The sequence below is a fragment of the Rattus norvegicus genome, chromosome 4 (assembly GCF_036323735.1).
Source record: "Rattus norvegicus strain BN/NHsdMcwi chromosome 4, GRCr8, whole genome shotgun sequence".
In the NCBI taxonomy this organism is placed as follows: Eukaryota; Metazoa; Chordata; class Mammalia; order Rodentia; family Muridae; genus Rattus; species Rattus norvegicus.
In genome coordinates, this window is record NC_086022.1 from 120350832 (window position 1) to 120368804 (window position 17973).

Consider the following 17973-nt stretch of genomic DNA (forward strand, 5'->3'; position numbering starts at 1 on the left):
TACACACAAACAACAAAAACAAACACAGCAGGTCCTGATATATGTATACATGTATGTAATATATAGAGCAAATAATCAAAGATAAAGGAGTTATCAACTCTAGGAGAGAATGGAGGGTTCGAAGGAGGGTAACAGGGAGGACTGGAGGGAGGAAAGGAAGAACGGAAGTGATATAATTCTATTCCAATTTAAAACATTTCTAAAAGAGTACTAAAGGTAACAAACTAATGTAAAATGACTAAAAGTGAGATGTCATATAAATAAAAATTGTAAAAGAGACATTTAAAAAAAAGTGGGGCCCGTTAGACTAAGCATAGCCATGGTAGAGAAATCACTCAGCATGCACAGGACCCTGAGGTCAGTGCCCAGCCCACAAAAAGGAAATGTACTTGTTTCTATGAATTATGTAAAAACTTTAGAGTTCTGAGAAGTGAAATTGTTGTTACAATCCCAGAAGTTACAAAAACCAACCCCTCTAAGGCTAATCTTGGTATTATCTTAGTATGCCAAGGGGCTGTGAACCCAAGGACCCTATATTACTTAATCTTCTCAATACTGAAGCAATACACATAGCCAAGGCTACTGAAGGAAGAGTGGGAGGAGGGAGGGAAGGAGGGAGGGAAGATGAAGGGAAGGAGGGAAGGAGGGAGGGAAGAGAGGGAGGGAAAATGAAGGGAAGGAGGGAGGAGGAGGGAGGGAGGGAGGATTTATTTCAGCTCACAGTTTAAAGATATCGTCCATTATGGTGGGGAGGCCTAGCACCAGAGGCATGAGGCAGCCCCCGGTCACATTGTTCCATTCAACTTGCTTTCTTCTTTTTAATTCAAGCTGGGAATCCTCCCTGTCAAGTGGGCTCACCTCCAGCTGGGTTGGGTCTTCCTACCTCAGTTAACCTAATCTAGATACTCCCTTAAGGACAAATCCAGAGATTTGTCTCTTAGGTGGTTACAGATCCTTTCAAGCTGACAATTGAGGTTAACCATCAGAGATCCCAAGAGCCAGTCACAGGGAGGCTCTCCAGCTTTGTCCCACAACTAGGAGAGGGTAGGAGTTCATCTGCCTGTGAGAACAAGAGCGAAAGCGACTCCCATAACAATGCTTGCTATGGCTCTGATGTATTCTGACTATAGAGGGTGGCACTGTGGACTTCTCCGAGCTAGCTCTGTCACATGAATGGGACTTCTTAGGTATTTTCATGGTACGTTTCTCTTTGAGCCTCCTATCTCGGAATCACTTGGAACATAGCTGAAATGCAGATTATCCGTCCACTGTTCAAACTTACAGGATCAGAGGGCTGGGACCCAAAGCTTCACTTTAGCCCTTAGCCCAGAAATCATGGGAATCATGGATTTGAAATTCACTGGGCCGTCTCAGTGGTTCGCATCACTTTTTAAAGGTGCATCTCATTTCTGTTTTTCTAGAGACTGTAGCCATGATGATCTGTCCAGGACCAGGAGAGTGAAAAGCAATTATCCTCCCACTATCTGTCAGGCTCTTCCTTTGTTTCTTATTTGTCTTTTTCAACAAGGCAATCTGCAATCAAGATACAGAATTCGAGAAGTATAGAGAGAGAAGAGACTAGAACGGGAAGCCATGGTTGGATGTCGCTCTGATGGTAGAATGCTTGACTAGCATGCTCAGAGCCCTAGCTTCCGTCCCAGGGGGACATAAAACTTGGTGGCACATCCCGGTAATACTCAGTACTCAGGAGGTAGAGGCTGGAAGACCAGAAGTTCAAGACCAGCTTGGGCTACACAGTCTGCCTCAAAAAGAATTAGCAGAGGCTGGTGAGATGGGTAAAAGTGCTCACAGCACAAGCCTGATGGTCTGAATTCAAGGCCCAGAACCCACTTTAAACAGCTGGACTTAGCTGCACACACCTGCAGCCCAGCATTCCTATAGCAAAATGGGCAGTGGGGACAGGAGAATCACCGGGAAGCTGGTAGGCAGCTAGGCTGGAGTATCCAGTGCAGGAGAAACAAAAAAGACCCTGCCTCAGAAGGAAGGAGAAAAGCACCTCCCAAAAACTGTCCTCAGACTTTGGCTTTACTCACACATGTGTGCGGGCTATAATCACCAGTTCTAGACCAGCCTAGGCTACAGAGCCAAATTCTCTCAAAAAAAAAAAAAATCAAAAGAAGCTCTTTCCCATGAATAATATCCACCCCCTCATAGAATATATATGTGTAAAATGAATTTATAATTCTAGCTAGCCCATATAAAAGACAAGCAATCCAGGCATTTTATTTACAAACTGTAAGCTGAGATTGGGCAGGTTTGGAGTTATTCTGACCTATTTCCCAGCCATAATGTCCCTTATTATCATGTGCTCGTGCTCCATCTCCTCTCACGCAGCCTCCTCTACCGCCATGCCTTCTCCTCTCTCTCTCTCTGCACCCCCTCTCCCTCTCCCTTTCCCTCTCCCTCTCACTCTCCCTCTCACTCTCTCTCCCAGCAACCCCTCACTTGATTGATCCCCAAGTCCCACCTTTCTCTCTCTACTGCCCAATCACAGGCTCTAGCCTTCCATGACCAGTTAAATGGGTGAGCAAGGTTTACACAGAATCGCTTGCCTTACATGAGGACCTACTCATGGGGGCAGCCGGGTTTTGACAGCCAGTATTTAGCATCAGAATACACACGGCTTCAGAGCACCATCTGTGCACAGACTAAACTCCAGTCACCTGCTGAGATAGCTACGCTCCACTAAACAGGAACAAGAAATTAGACCAGGGATAAATGGATAGTGATAGGAATAGAAACCATTTATTAAGAAAGATAAAAGGGGGGCTGACGAGATGGCTCGGTGGTTAAGAGTAAATGCTGTTTCTCCAGAGGGCCCGAATTCAGTTCCACCACCTATGTCCTATTGTTCACAACTACCTGTAACTCTAGCTCCAGAAGGTCTGACACCTTTGGCCTCTGCAGGCACCTGTATGTATGAGCATAATTGCATATGTACACATATATGCAAGTTCACATATGTGTCTACACACACTCACAGAAGGGGAGGGAGGGAGAGAGAGAAAGAAGAAATTGGGACAGAGAACAATAGAGCAAAAAGCATTTCTAAAAGTGGGAGTGGATGATCAGGGTAAGTCCAAGACTCAAAGGCCTGTGTCTCCAACTTTTATAGGTCGTTTACGTAGCCCCTCCTTCCTTGACCTTTGGAGATTTGGTGGGAGTTCTCTCTCTACACATGCTATTGTGACATGTACAATCTGTGATGGGTGAGGTTGTCTGTCTTCCTCTGCCGTTGTTTTTATCTCCCTCAAACGCCAGCCTCGATACCTCCACTCTATTCCTCTCCACTGTTTCACCTTAGAAAGGCATCCCTGTTCAACTGTCCAGTGTTCTCTGTGCAGGGCGCAGAGGAGTGGGAGACTGCTTGCTTCAAGCTGAAGGTGGTAAGAAGAAAAATTCTAATTACAGCAGTCAGATTGTCAGCACCAAAGGCTGCGTGAGTCAGGGCTGGAGGCTGGTAAGTGGACTCTGAGCTGGTGGAGACCCAACAGCGTTCTATGATCCAAGTGGAAAGAATGTGTCACAGAGCGAGCAGGTGAGGCCCGTCATCGGGACAGTCGGCTGTGACTCGAAGCAGTCCACCTGCCAGCATGGAAAATAAATCCACACGGCTGCTCCCTGCCGTGGGTTGTCTTTCCCATGCCACCCCCTGGCAGGCTGGTACATCTGGGCAAGTGACAGAGCCATGAGTATTTGTGGAGAACCTGATTGCTAGCAAAAATAATAATCATTTTAAGGTTGTTGGGTGAGCTGTCGTTTCACATGAACCAGTCAGTCCTCACTGTCCTCCGTGCTCGTTAATTAGGATAGGGTGCTCTGAGAAAAGTATTTATTTCATTGCTAAGGTTAGAATTCAGGGCCTCGCACATGATAGTAAAGTGTTTTACCAGCCACAAAAGAATTTGTTCATAATTAAAGGATCTGTCTCAGTAGATAAAGTCGTACATAGCAAGCATGACAGAGTTGGGAATCCCCGAAACCCATGTTTCCACAGAACGTTGGGCAAAATGGCTGCCTGTAAACCCAACACTCAGGAGGCAGACACAGGGGGTCCCAAGGCAAGCTGGGTAATCAGACTAGTCAAGTCGGTGAGCTGTGGGTTCATGGGGAGGGCCTGCATTAATAAAGTGGAGGGTAATTTAGGAAGACACCAGTGTCATCTTCACTACACGTGTGCCCATGCACATGCATGTACCTATTTGCATCCAAACACGCATACTCAGACCACACACACATACACTTGCAGAGAAAAATGTTAAAAGAATGTCCACCTAGTCGGCTTAGACTCGTTTGTTGTACAAAACTTGGAAAGCCATGTAAACATTTGAAAGAAAAGCATAATTGCTTATAATACTAAGACCCATATACAGTGGTAACACAACACATTGCTGTGCGGTGTAACTCTAGGCTCTTCGTCCATGCTATTTAATAAACGTTTGTCTCCATTTTTTTCTGAGCCAGTGTCTCCTGTGGTCCAGGTTAGCCTCACACAACCTATAGTCCCAGCACACAAGAAGTTGAGGCAAGAGGAGCAGGTCCAACCTGAGCTAACACCAAACACTGAATAAATAAAGGTTCGGTGAGTGAAAGCACTTGTGTCTGCATAAGGATCTGAAATCCAATCCGAGGATCGCACAAAGAGTGCTCACTGTTGGAGCTAGAGAAGTGGCTCAGCCAGTTAAGGTCACTGACTGCAATTCCTGTCACCTACACAGTGGCTCACAACTGTCTGCAACTCCAGTCCCAGAGGCTCTGATGCCTTTTTCTGGCATGCCTGGGCACCAGGCATGCATGTGGTGCACATACATGTAGATGAAATACCCATATAGAGAAATAAATAAATAATGTTTTAAAAATTAAAAAGCCAGATGTAGCTGTGCAGATGCACACACACACACACACACACACACACACACACACACACACACACACACACACATTTTATACTTTCTTTGCCCTCTGCTAAGTACCCTCCATGCTGCCAACAGGAAAAACAATCCCGCCCTTGTCTCCAGGTTCAGGTCTTCCACTGTTGAGTAGAAAAGCGAGCCTGCTAAGCATGTAGCTGGGCCGAGGTAGTCCTGCCTGTCTGGGGTTCCTGAGCTACACGCTGAGGCTGTTTGTCCTAAGGCCCAGAGTTTGACAGCAGAATTTCTCACCCCCTTTATTATATTTCACCCTCCCCAGCACAGACCATCAGCATGGCACCTCTTCCCACCCACCGCACACCCCAGAGCTCCAGCCACAATGACTTAATGACACAGATTAATTGACATATTATCAGAAGTGAAAGGCAACTTTCTATTTCCTATATGTGACCCACAGTCGTCCTGGCCCACGTGGGGTAGGAGCTGTTCACCTGCTGTCTAAGCAGAAACCTCCTGCAGTGTGAAGTCACTGACATCCTGTGCTGCCTCCAGCCCTTCTGTTGCTCTTCCTGTGGACCCGGGTGTGTTCGCGCCATCTATACTGTACACTCGATAGATTGAATGAGTCTTCAGCCACTTCGGGTCCCCTCGAGAGATCCCACTGCTAGCCCCTTGAACCCAGGACTCATCCAACTTCTCTGCATTCATCCAACCCACTGAGGGGGTCTCTGCAAGTGTCAGACAGGAAAGTGACCTCGAAGAGATAAGAATGAAAACCTGACTCATCCGGGCAGTGGTGGCAGCCCACGCCTTTAATCCCAGCACTTGGGAGGCAGAGGCAAGTGGATCTTGTGAGTTCAAGACCAGCCTGGTCTACAGAGCTACTTCTAAGACAGTAAGGGATACACCTGTCTAGGGGGGAAAAAATACAACCAAAGAAAGAAGGAAGGGAGGGAGGGACGGAGGGAGGGAGGGATGGGGGAGGGAGGGAAGGAGGGAAGGGAAAAAGCAAAAGGAAAAAAAGAAAACCTGGTTCAGATTGACTTTGTAACCTGGATCAGACTTCAAGGAGTCTAATGCCAGGCAGTTCAATGTCAGCATACTTAAAACACAGTACAATTTGGGAAGAGGTTTCCAGGCAGCAGTCTTTCCAATAGTGGTGCACAATAAAGCTTAAGGTGAGACAACTTAGAAACTCATTTACAAGTACATGTGACCATGAGGGTGAATTCTATAGCTAAAGAACTAGAATCTAATGTGGTCTCATAAAGGTCAGCAGGTTATAAAATACATGTGACATCTCCCGTAAGGATGGCTATCGTTCTAGGGACTTGGAGAAAGGACTGCCTCTATAGCAAAAAAAAAAAAAAAAAAAAAAAAAAAAGGTGGGTGAGGTCTAGTTCTACAGATAACAAAAAGGTCACCAGGTCGTTAACAAGATCCATGCCCAGCCTTCTGGGCAGGAAAACAGGTATTTTATCTCCTCTGTTGAGAAGAGGCCCTGTGTGTTTAACATTCTTGGTTGCCCTAGTGATCTGTGGGAGCAAGGACCTTTGTGTCCCACAACACCTTACCACACCCGTCCAGTCTTCAGAAGGACCCTGTTATGGTTTGGATCCATGTCCCCCAAAGGCCCCTAGTCTGTGGCACTGCCAGGAGATGGTGAGGCCCAGTGGGAGGAAGTTAAGTGTCCTTAAAGGACTCCAGCTCCTCCTCGCTGCTTCCCAGCTGCATGCTTTGCCACGGTATGCTGCCTCCCACGGGGCCAAAGGTGGCAGGCAGTTGGCCTTGAGTGGAAACCACCAAGTCCTTGAGCCAAAGCAAAGCGTTCCTCCCATTTGAGTTGATAGGCTTGGCTGGCCCTCACAGTCTCTGAAGCAGTCTCCCGTTCCCTCCAACACTTCCACATTTGACTCAAAGGGGGCTCAGCCACTTTGATAGACCATATAGGGAGTAAAGTTAGTGAGCATCATAGAGATGGGCGAATGGTTCATTATGCGGGTAAAGAAATTAAGTCTCAAACAGAGAAAAGCGTAAGGTCAGCCCAAAAAAAAAAAAAAGGCTTCTGCCAAAGCTCCACAAACAGACCTTGCTGCACTGAGAAGCACAAGAGTGCGGCAGACGGGCTCAGGTGTTGAGTCTGCAGAGGCCAGAAGAGGTAGCCAGATCGCCTGGAACTGAGTTATAGACAGTTGTGAGCCAGGTGTGGGTGCTGGGAATGGACCTGGGTCCCCCGAAAGAGCGGTATATGCCCTTGGCTGCTGAGTCTTCTCTCTAGACCTTGGTTTCCTCTGTTAAATGATGGGACTAAACAAACCTTTCCTCCCTTAGATTGTTCCTTTAAGCTGTATTCATTTTATTTCATGTCTGCGAATGTCCTCTTGCATGTATGTCTGTGCCCTGTGTGTATACAGTGCCCAAGTGGGCCAGAAGAGGCTTCTGATCCTCTACAACTGGAGTTTCAGAGGTGCGTAGGCCTCCATGTGGATGCTGGGAATCGAATCTGAGTCCCGTGCAAGGGTGGCCAGTGCTCTCACCTGCCGAGCCATCATCTCCCCAGACCCACGGCTCACTTCGTGCCGGGTATTTTGTCACAGGAACGAGACTGGTAACCTATATGCTGGGCACAGCTGGCTCCACAAACAGTTATCCAGACATCGATGTGTTTGCTATGACAGCCACAGTAATAAGAGAGTGAGAGGAAGAAACACAGAATTCCCAGCAACGATAATAACTGTTTACCTTGTTTCTCACAGACACAATCTCAAAGCCACCGCCACACCTAGGAATTAATCATGCCGTCCACACTCTACAGAGGGAGGAAGGGTGGCTCCTCCATCACTGGAGGCTGCATAGTTAGAGGTTGAGAACACGACAGCAGTTTGATGCTAAACCCAAGATGAAATCTGCAGACTGTGTTTCCTCAGCCCCAGACTTCATTAACTCTCCTGACCATAATACACAGTGAAAGAGCATTGACCAGGGGCTGGAGAGATGGCTAAGCAGTTCAGAACGCTGCTCTCACAGAGGACTGACTTCAGCCCCCATTACCAACACTGGGCAGCTTACAACCACCTTCAGAGGATCCAACCTCCTCCTCTGGCCTCTGCAGGTGCCTGCACTTCCACACACGTGTGTGTATGCACACGCGCACACACACACACACACACATGCACACACACACACACGAACACACACGCACACACACACATACACACATGCACACAAACTTAAAATTCATTTCAAAAACAATCTTAAAGGGGTGGTTGCTGGCTCTTGCAGAGGATATAGTTTAGTTCCCAGGATCCACACAGTAGCTCACAAATGCCCCTAACTCCAGTTCTAAGTGATTGATCCATTGCCCTCTTCTGACCTCCAAGGGCTCCTGCATGCATTTGATCCACATATATGCATGCATGCTCACATGCATAACACACACACACACACACACACACACACACACACACACACACACCTGGAATAAACTCTCTTTCACAAAACAGTTATTTGACCATGATGGACTAATTCAGGGCCTTTGCTCCACCATGATCTGTCCTGCTTCCATTCCACCAGCACTAACTACCCTAAATAAGCCTTGGGAACCGAAGACCCCTCACAGAGGCATCAGAAACACTGCCTGCTTCCTGCTGCTGTGTGGCTTCCTGCCACTCACACTGAGTCTTGGAATGCTTTAGGGCTGTCTAAGCCTCTCTGTGACAAAGCACACCACATGGCCATTACCCTCTGAAGTCTGGTCACCTTCTTAGGACTGTAAATATGCCCCTTCCCTGGAGTATCCAACCTAGCTTAAGGTTCTGACGATTACCCCCTCCCTTCCCTAGGTCTTGCTCAAGTCTTGATATTTCATTCTAATCTCATTCCTCTTCAATTTTCTATGCAGTCACTGAATATATGGGTGTCGTAGAGACCACATAACCCACCCCAAGAAGAAGAGCAGACTTCTCTTTAAAACCTGGAGAACACCAGGGTGGTGGTGGCACATGCTTTCAATCCCAACACTCAGGAGGCAGAGGCAGAGGCAGAGGCAGAGGCAGAGAGGCAGAGGCAGAGGCAGAGAGGCAGAGGCAGAGGCAGAGGCAGAGGCAGAGGCAGAGGCAGAGGCAGAGGCAGAGGCAGAGGCAGAGGCAGAGGCAGAGAGGCAGAGGCAGAGGCAGAGGCAGAGAGGCAGAGGCAGAGGCAGAGACAGAGACAGAGAGGCAGAGGCAGAGGCAGAGGCAGAGGCAGAGAGGCAGAGGCAGAGAGGCAGAGGCAGAGAGGCAGAGGCAGAGGCAGAGGCAGAGGCAGAGGCAGGGGCAGAGGCAGGGACAGGGGCAGGGGCAGGGGCAGGGGCAGAGGCAGAGGCAGAGGCAGAGAGGCAGAGGCAGAGGCAGGGGCAGGGGCAGAGGCAGGGGCAGAGGCAGAGGCAGAGGTAGGCAGATCTCTGTGAGAGTGAGGCCAGGTTGGTCTACATAGTGAGTTCCAGGACAGCCAGGGCTGGTACATAGTGAGACCCTGTCTCAAGCAAATGAATAAATGCTAAAAATAACTAACTAAATAAATAAATATTAGAGAGGTGCTTTATTGTGAGAATAACATGAGATTGGAGAGATGGCTCAGTGGTTAAGAGCACTACCTACTCTTGCAGAGGACCCAGGTTCAATTCCCAGCACCGGCATGGTACCTCACAAACACCCCTAATTCCAGTTTCAGAGGATCTGACACCTTCTGGCCTCCACGAGCTCCTGCATGCATGTGGTGCACATACATATAATCAGGCACACACACATACACATAAAATAAAAATAAATATATTTTAGAAGAGAATAAGCGAGGGAAAGAAAGAGATGGGTACCATGAGAAGAATGGGTGGGGGCCAAGGAGCCTTTCCAGAGAAATCCCAGAAATAAAGGACACATGAGATTTTTATATAAATTCTGAGGAATATTTCACACCTGTGATTCAGCTCAACATAGCATCCATGGCAGAGAGCACAGAGGAGCCAGGTGTGAGTAGGACCAGTAGTCAGGGAATACTCTGAGACCACAGCACAGTTAGCTTCTTAAGTCTTGGTCCTACAAAGAGCTGCAGAGAGGCATGGCCTGTTGTCTTCCGGCTGTGAGATCCAGTCTTTAAAAAGTGACCACTGTCTCAGGGAGCGGACCCATGTCTGACCCATATCAGGAGTCACTTTCTGTATCATTGAAGTACCTCTAGTCTTGCAATTCTGAAGCTAACAAAGTTGTCTTACCAAAGGCTTCCAACCGGATCTCAGTATGACTAACAGCATTACTGTAGAAGCTGCCGCTGAAACTCCATGGTACATGTTAGGAATAAGGGGGAAAGAACAAAGTGTTAAACTGTGCTTTTATTATAAAGAATTTTCTGTGGGATCTGGAACGATGAAGTCAGTCTCTAGAGAGGTCTTCCCACAGTCAGGTGTCGGCGCGGCTGGGGCAGGCATCTTGCCCTGCTAGGATTTAAATATTCCTGAGTCTTCACCTCCCTCTGCTTTGATTTGTGCACAGTGGGAGAAAAATGGACAGTGAAGGGCCTGCTTCATACCCCATCCAAAGTTCTCGCAAAGCACCTAGTCTGTTGGGTCACCGCTGCCATCGCCCTGGCTTCAGCTACTCCTGGAAGATCCATGTAAGTCTGGCTTGAAGTAGTGAACACATCTTATCCCCAGCCCTAGTATTTGGGAGAGGGAAAGCCCAGCCATGGAGAAACACAGCTTCCCTCAAAGGACAATAGATTGTGGCTTTTCCTACTCTCAAAACAGAGTTAGCCTGCCATCTAGTGGCAAATTGCAGCAAGTGCTAAAATCTCCAGCACTCTCACATGTTAATCCTTTTTTCGTTCCGAACAGCCGCTGTTTCCACAAAGCTTCAACCCTTTTTTTTACCCCCGTTTTGTCCACTGCAGCTTCCCGTGTCTGTATAGCATTCTCTTCCTTCTCCTGAGTGCCAGGCAAGGACCTTCTAGCTCAATACAAAGATTCAATTCAAGATCGCCGCTTACGGGAGAGATTTCCTGAAACACTCGAATTTTCCCGCCCCAAGCTCTTCTAATACAGCCTGCAGCCGCCCTCTGCACCCGGCCCATGGGTAGGGGAACAGCGACCACGTGTGTTTCACAGATAACTACATACGACAGTAGAAATGGGAACATGAGAACACATGGCTGACGGAACCAATCCAGTTCAAAACAGCTCGCCGCTATTCCACAGTCTCGCTATCTATAGTCTCTCCATATTCCCACACTACTCTTGAGAAAAAATCTAGAGCCCTGTACCCTTTACTCACAGTAACTAGCAACTCGACAAAAATGTTCACCAACTGGGGAACTGACTAAACAAATTGCGGTATGTACATTTAATGAAATTCTGTTCGGCAACAAAAAGAAACCAAGACCAAAAATAACAATAATAATATCTGATCAAACTGTACACACAAGAGCTGCTAATTACATTCGTTTTTTTTTTTTTTTTTAATTGGAAGGGACAGAGGGAGAGCGAGAAAGCGGAAGAAGTCAGAGCAAGGAGATCTTTGGCCACCAAAAAGCCTGGCTCCGCGGAAGAAGCTGCGGCGCGCTTCTCTTGCCTGCAGTTGCTTAACCTGGACGCCAGGGGGAGATGAGGGTGCGGGAAAGGGAATGCTACTGAGAACAAGGGCGCAATGGCCCGGGGACAGGGCGAGGTACTGGGTAGGACGTGCGGTGACCAGGCTGGGGAATCCGGTTCAGTGGGCGGGACTCAATCGCTGGGGGCGGGGCTAAGACCAGGGCGGGGCGAGAGGGTGGGACGCTGTGGTTTGAGAATCCCGCACGGGCGCAGGGGGCGGGGCGCGGCGAGTACACGCGGGCGCTGGCGCGGAGCAGCTCAGGGTCGCCATGGCGGAGGTGCAGCAACTTCGAGTGCAGGAGGCTGTGGACGCTATGGTGAAAAGTGTGGAGAGAGAGAATATCCGGAAGATGCAGGTAGCGGCGCGGCCGCGCGCCCAAACGGGATTGGAAATTCGGGCGGGGATGGCGGGGTGACGTTCGAGCCCCGGGCCTCGCGTGGGGCGGTTTCCTCCCGCCTGGCCTCGGTTAGGAGTGTTCGGCCGCCCCCTGAGGTGACCAGGCGCGAGGCTCGGAGGGCCCGGCCCAGGAGAACCACCAGGTTGAAATCCCTTCGGGCTATCCAGTGTTGATTCAGACGCCACGAACCCCGAACGCCCTCAGGCGTGGGCCCCGCCTACTTCACCCTACTGGCCCTGCCTAAGTTTACCCCTCAATCACCCTCTACTGTTTCGATCGCCTTGTGGGGCGTTGACTAGCCAGGCCGACCTCTGAACTCTGCTACAGAAACTGGTTTTCAGCACGTGGTTTCTTCCGGTTCAGTCTTGGATGCATTATAATAGCATGAGAGCTAATAGCAACAGATGGGGACTCCAACTTGGCCTCCAACCCCTGATCTTCCTGCCTCCTCCACCTTTGGTGTGTTAGGACTACAGGCATGGGCCACCACCCTGGCTTTGTGTGGAGCAGGATGGAACACAAGCCTGTCTTAGAACTAGGAAAGCGCTCTACCAAGAACATACATCCTCAACCTACAAATGTTAGGCCTGGTAATCGTCCCAGTCTTCTGAAGTCCTGATGATATTTGCGGGAAAAATAAAGCAAAAGATGTCTAGGAACATACAGGTAGAGAAGCATGGCCTCCAAACACTTGTCCTTCGTGGACTGCCCTCAGTCTTTCCAGTCTAATCAGGCCCTGTCTTCCCTCCCCAGGGCCTCATGTTCCGGTGCAGTGCCAACTGCTGTGAAGACAACCAGGCGTCTATGCAGCAGGTGCACCAATGCATAGAGCGCTGCCATGCACCTCTGGCTCAAGCCCAGGCCCTGGTCACCAGCGAGCTGGAAAGGTTCCAGGTGAGGAATGTCTCACAGTTCCCGAGTCCTTGAACAGCTCCTTGGCTGGAGATGAGAAGCATTTGTTCTGCTTTAGGTCCTTGGTTCTGTTAACTCTGGTGGGAGCCCTGGTATTTTGGGGGGTTGATATTTTTAAAAAGCCCTGGAAGTTGGGTGCTATTAAGTTGTGCTGTATTTGCCATAGAAACAGCAATATAAAAGAAAGATACCAAAGGATCTTATAACCAAGCAGCTTGCCTTTTTGATGTATTGCATACCAAATACAATTTATGTTGTGTAGTATAAAATTCCTTAAAGTGGAATTGGGGCTGTAGAGATGGCTCAGCAGTTAAGAGTGCTGGCTGCTTTTCCAGAGACTCAGTTCCCAGTACCCACCCAAATGGTGGTTCACAATTATCTGTAATTCCAGTCACAAGTGGTCTGAAGCCCTCTTTGTCCCTCTATGGGCACTGCACACACATGATACACAGACATATATTTAGGCAAACACTCAAATACATAAAAAAGAAATCTCAAAAAAAAAAAAAATCATGGAGCTGGAGAGACGGCTCAGCAGTTAAGAGCACCGGTTGCTCTTCGGAGAGTCGGGCTCAACTCCCAGGACCCACATGGCAACTCACAGCTGTCTGTAATCTCAGTTCCAGAGGCCCTGGCACCCTTACACAAACAAAACAGACAAAACACCAGTACATATAAAAGAAAAAGTAAAGGTCTTTTAGTTATATTTCTTCTTTGGCTGTTTCTTACATGAAATGTATTTTGGATTTAATTAAGGTCGCTTTTGTGGGCATGAATGTGGGGTTTTTCACTGCAGCTTAGGCAATTAAGAGTGGTCCCACTCTGAAGAGAAACAGCTCTCCTTCCTGCAGCAGCCTTTACCGGGTCAGGGCTGGAGAGATGACCCATTGCTAAAGAGCACTTACTGGTCTTTAGACCCAGGTTGGGTTCCCAGCATCCACATGGGATGAGACAACTCTTCTGACCTCTGCAGGTTCCCACACACACGGCGCACATGCACATATTTTGGAACGCAAACATAAAACACTTTTTTTTTTAAACTGCCAGTAGCACCTCAGCTAGGAGTGGGATCTCATTAGTTCTTCCTCTTTGATTTTTAAAATAATGAAGTTTCCTGGAAAGTGGACTGAGGTATTAGTCTTAAAGAGATGCGGATTAATGGCTAGCTCAGGACTTGCCACACAAGTCTGACGACCTCAGTTTGATCCCCAGAACCCACACAAAGATGGAAGGAGAGAACCGACTCCACGGGTTGTCCTCTGACCTCTGTAGGTCTGCCGTAGCAGACGAGGTGGTTATACATCCACGCACAGTTTAAAAGGTCAATAGCGGGCTGGAGAGATGCTCAGCGGTTAAGAGCCCCGACTGCTCTTCCAGAGGTCCTCAGTTCAATTCCCAGCAACCACATGGTGGCTCACAACCATCTGTAATGGGATCTGATGCCCTCTTCTGGTATGTCTGAAGACAGCCACAGTGTACTGATATATAATAAATGAATAAATCTTTTTAAAAAAAAAAAAAAAGGTCAATATCAGGGCACTGCCTTAACGGTTTTTGTGGACTTTTAAGGCATCCCCAGAACTTCCCATTTGGAAGACCTGGAGAGAGGTTTCTACGACACTGAAAGTTCAGTCACAAAAAGCACTACTGGAGTCTTTTGAGACAAGATCTCAGCTCTGTAGCTTAGGCTGGCTGGAAACTCACAGCAATCCTCCTGTGTCTGCCTCCCAAGTGCTGGGATTACAGACCTGTGACACCAAGCCCTTACTATAAAATCTTCTCTTCCTTCCTGGAAGAAGAGATATTCATACTTTTGTTTGTCCAAGTGTATTTTGTGGGCTTGAGAAGCAAGCACTTCTGATAGCCTGGGGTTCCATCCACCTCCAGTTACACCTGATGTGAGGTAGACTTCCACACTCCGATGTGCAAACTCTTCCAAGTCACTGCTGCCAAGTAACAACAGCAGAGCTTTTCTCCTTTTCTAGTTTTGAGAAATTTCTAGATCGGATGTGTGAAAAGTTGGTTCTTGGGTTGCTATGTAAGTGTCTCCTTGCCGTCGTGTACAGTTGCTCCAGGCTACCTCATTTGCAGAACTGCTGGCAGTGGTAGTGAGGAGGGTACCCATGATGCTAGGACCAGCAGTCACTGCTCAGTCCTCTGCCTTGACTTGTCCTCACATAGTTCCGTCTCCTCCTTCAAGCACTTTAACCATTGAGCCGTAGGTACCTCACATCCTGGTGTTCCACACCCCAGGCCATTTATCTTTGCCACCCCCCTCATTTTCAGCCTCTGACCATAAAGTATACACAAACTGGCCCTGGCTCTTTTCTCATAACAGCTAATATATAGCAGAGGTGCCCATCCTGTGGCCTGTGGGCCACATTCATGCCAACATAAAATTACAAACCTGTTTAACTATTTTTGAGGGGTGGGTGTGTGTGTGTGTGTGTGTGTGTGTGTGTGTGTGTTAGCTATTTTTGCTTCCCCCCCCCCCCCCCCCGCTCCTATCTTTTGTTTTTTGAGACAGTTTCCCTGTTTGCCCTGGCTGTCTTGGAACACTCTACGTAGACCAGGCTAGCTTTAAACTCAGATCTGCCTGCCTCTAGCTCCCAAGTGCTGGGATTAAAAGCGTGTGCCACTACACCTGGTTGTTGTAGATGACAATGTGGCCAAGGGAAGCCAAAATGTTAAATACCCCTGACAGAGCTTGCATTCGTTCAGACCTTACTCCTGAACTCCCAATTCACTTCCTACTCTTTTCATAACACTCTACCCTACTGGTAATTCCATATGAGCAGGGACACTTGTGCTTTGTTCATTTCTGTATTCCACACTAGAAGAAAGCCTGGCACATAGTAGAAGCTTGACAAATGCTTGAATTGTTTTTCTGTAGCAAGGACAGACAGTAAAGAATTAAAATGTGGGCTCAGGAAATGGTTATGGGGATTAAAGCACTGGCTAGGTGAACACCAGGCCTGGAGCTGAGATCACCAAAAACCATTGTATCTTGAGCATGGCAGCCCACCTGTAATTCTAGCCCTAGAAGGCAGAGGCAGAATCTACAGCAGGCTGGCAAGCAAGACTTGATCTGGGTTTGATTGAGAGCCCTGCCTCAGTGACTGTGTGGGAGAGCAATGGAGCATGGTCCCTAAAATGTACCTCAGGCCTCCACATCCACAGCCATAGGTCTAAAAATCCACAGCACGACACATGTGAAATGGAAGAATGGGAAAAGAATCAAGGTGTTTGTAGGTCCAACGATAGTCTTTTGTTTGCTGCCAGCATCTTGTATAAAGTTTTTTTTTTTCATTCCTCTGCTCTGGGTGCTTAGTCTGAGCCTTCCCAGTGGCACCTCCTGTTTGAGCTAAGCAAGTATTACACTTAGAACTGGCAGAGACAATCTGTCTCAAACCTGTAGCCCAAGGCCTAACATGGGACCAACACTCAGACAACAGAAGCCAGCCTCTCAGCCCTCTCTTTCTTCCTTCTCATCACAGGACCGCCTGGCCCGGTGCACCATGCATTGCAACGACAAAGCCAAAGACTCAATGGATGCAGGAAGTAAGGAGCTTCAGGTGAAGCGACAGCTAGACAGCTGTGTGGCCAAGTGTGTGGATGACCACATGCACCTCATCCCAACAATGACCAAGAAGATCAAGGAGTCTCTGTCATCCATCGGGAAATAAAATTGTTTGCCAGTGACCATTGGGGCTGAGAGCAGGCTGTTTAAGGAAGAATGGAAGTTTAATATGTTAAGCAATGTTTACGAATGAGGAAAACTTAGGACACAGCAAGTTCCAGGCAAACGCGGCTCACTACCAGACACTGGTTCCTTTACATCTGGATCTTAGAAGGTGACGTGGAAAGAAGCTGGTGCTGAGATTTGGATCGCAGATAGCTCAGAGGAGAAGTCTAGATCCTAAATATTTATGTGCAATGTTTGTTCTGTAGTAGAGATCAACCTTGTACCAAGGGCTGAGATTTCTACTACAAACATCCAGGCTGGTGGCTCTCTCTTAAACCTGGTAAAACCTGAGGAGAGGTGGGTCTCCTCAGAGAAGCTTGGCAAATCCTGTTCACCACAAGTAACACCACACCACCTTGCATATGTTATGAAACAAAACCCAGTAGGCTAGTGATTTAGAGAGAGGAAAAGATCTCCTTTCCAAATCTATAGTTTGCTTGGTTTTGTCTTCTGTGCAAGGGCACACAGTGGATTTAAGATACAGGAGGGAGAGTGGTTTAAATAACTTCTAAAGGTTCCTAGTATTTTCTGGCCATCAAGATGGGAATGTCCATTTCTTCAAATTCTGTTATTCTAGAAACCCCAGAAAAGCCAGACAGTGTCACAGTGTACATGGGAAACAGCTTTCTTCACTGACTTGTACACCGAAGTGACACATCCTCACGAAAAGCAAGTGGGGTTGGTTGTCACTCACACGCCAGTCGCTAGAATAAACAGGAGCTGTTGAGAAGTATTGGCCTTGGGTTCACAAAATAAAAGTGCAAACCCAGTATTAATCAGCTCTGAATTTACAGAGCCTTGTAGCCACAAGGAGGCCTAAAAGTAAGCAACTTGGGCCAAGGAAAGCTAGGGCCACTACAGCAGGAGAAGCACACACCTTCTTACCAAATGCCATTTTTACTGGGGGTTTTGCAGTGCAGTGTTGCTGGCCCAATGTGGCACCTTATCTATTGGATGAGTACTATATTGTATTTATACCAATTTAATTACTTGAAACAGTGATACATTTGTCTGTTTGCTGTGTTAAGCCTGCAATATATTTTCCAAGTGGTTTGGTTTTTAAATAAAGTTTCATTGTCTCCAGCTTTTTCTTAGTGGGTAGTGATATATCATCAGTAAATGGGAAACACTAAGAGAAAGCCAGAGCACATCATAACTTGAAGGCTGTTAATGTTGAAGAGATACCCATGATTAAAGGCACATACCTGTAATCTCAGTACTGTAAGGCAGAGCTGAGGATTGCCCTCCTGCTTTGAGGTCAGCCTGTGCTAAAGGCTATTAATATTCACGTCCGTTTCCTAGTTTCAACCAGCACAGCCAGTGTTGGGAAGAGTATACAGTTGAGCAGTCTTGTTCTAATTTTTGTTGATGACACAAATAATCATGGGAGAATTCAAAGAACTGCCT

The 17973-nt window shown here is 47.7% G+C and overlaps 1 protein-coding gene across 1 annotated transcript; it reads left to right on the forward strand.

The window, feature by feature from the left end:
- The first annotated feature begins 11731 nt into the window (after positions 1-11731).
- Positions 11732-17648, forward strand: Fam136a (family with sequence similarity 136, member A). Its single transcript, NM_001106605.1, has 3 exons — positions 11732-11867; positions 12663-12803; positions 16319-17648. Exons 1-3 carry the CDS (start codon positions 11781-11783, stop codon positions 16505-16507), a joined length of 417 nt encoding a protein of 138 aa, NP_001100075.1. The 5' UTR covers positions 11732-11780; the 3' UTR covers positions 16508-17648.
- The last annotated feature ends 325 nt before the right edge of the window (positions 17649-17973 follow it).

Coding starts and splice junctions, on each gene's coding strand:
- Fam136a (NM_001106605.1), top strand. CDS start 11,781: ATGGCGGAGGTGCAGCAACTTCGAGTGCAGGAGGCTGTGGACGCTATG. Junction 11,868..12,662: donor AGAATATCCGGAAGATGCAG/GTAGCGGCGCGG, acceptor TTCCCTCCCCAG/GGCCTCATGTTCCGGTGCAG. Junction 12,804..16,318: donor GCGAGCTGGAAAGGTTCCAG/GTGAGGAATGTC, acceptor TTCTCATCACAG/GACCGCCTGGCCCGGTGCAC.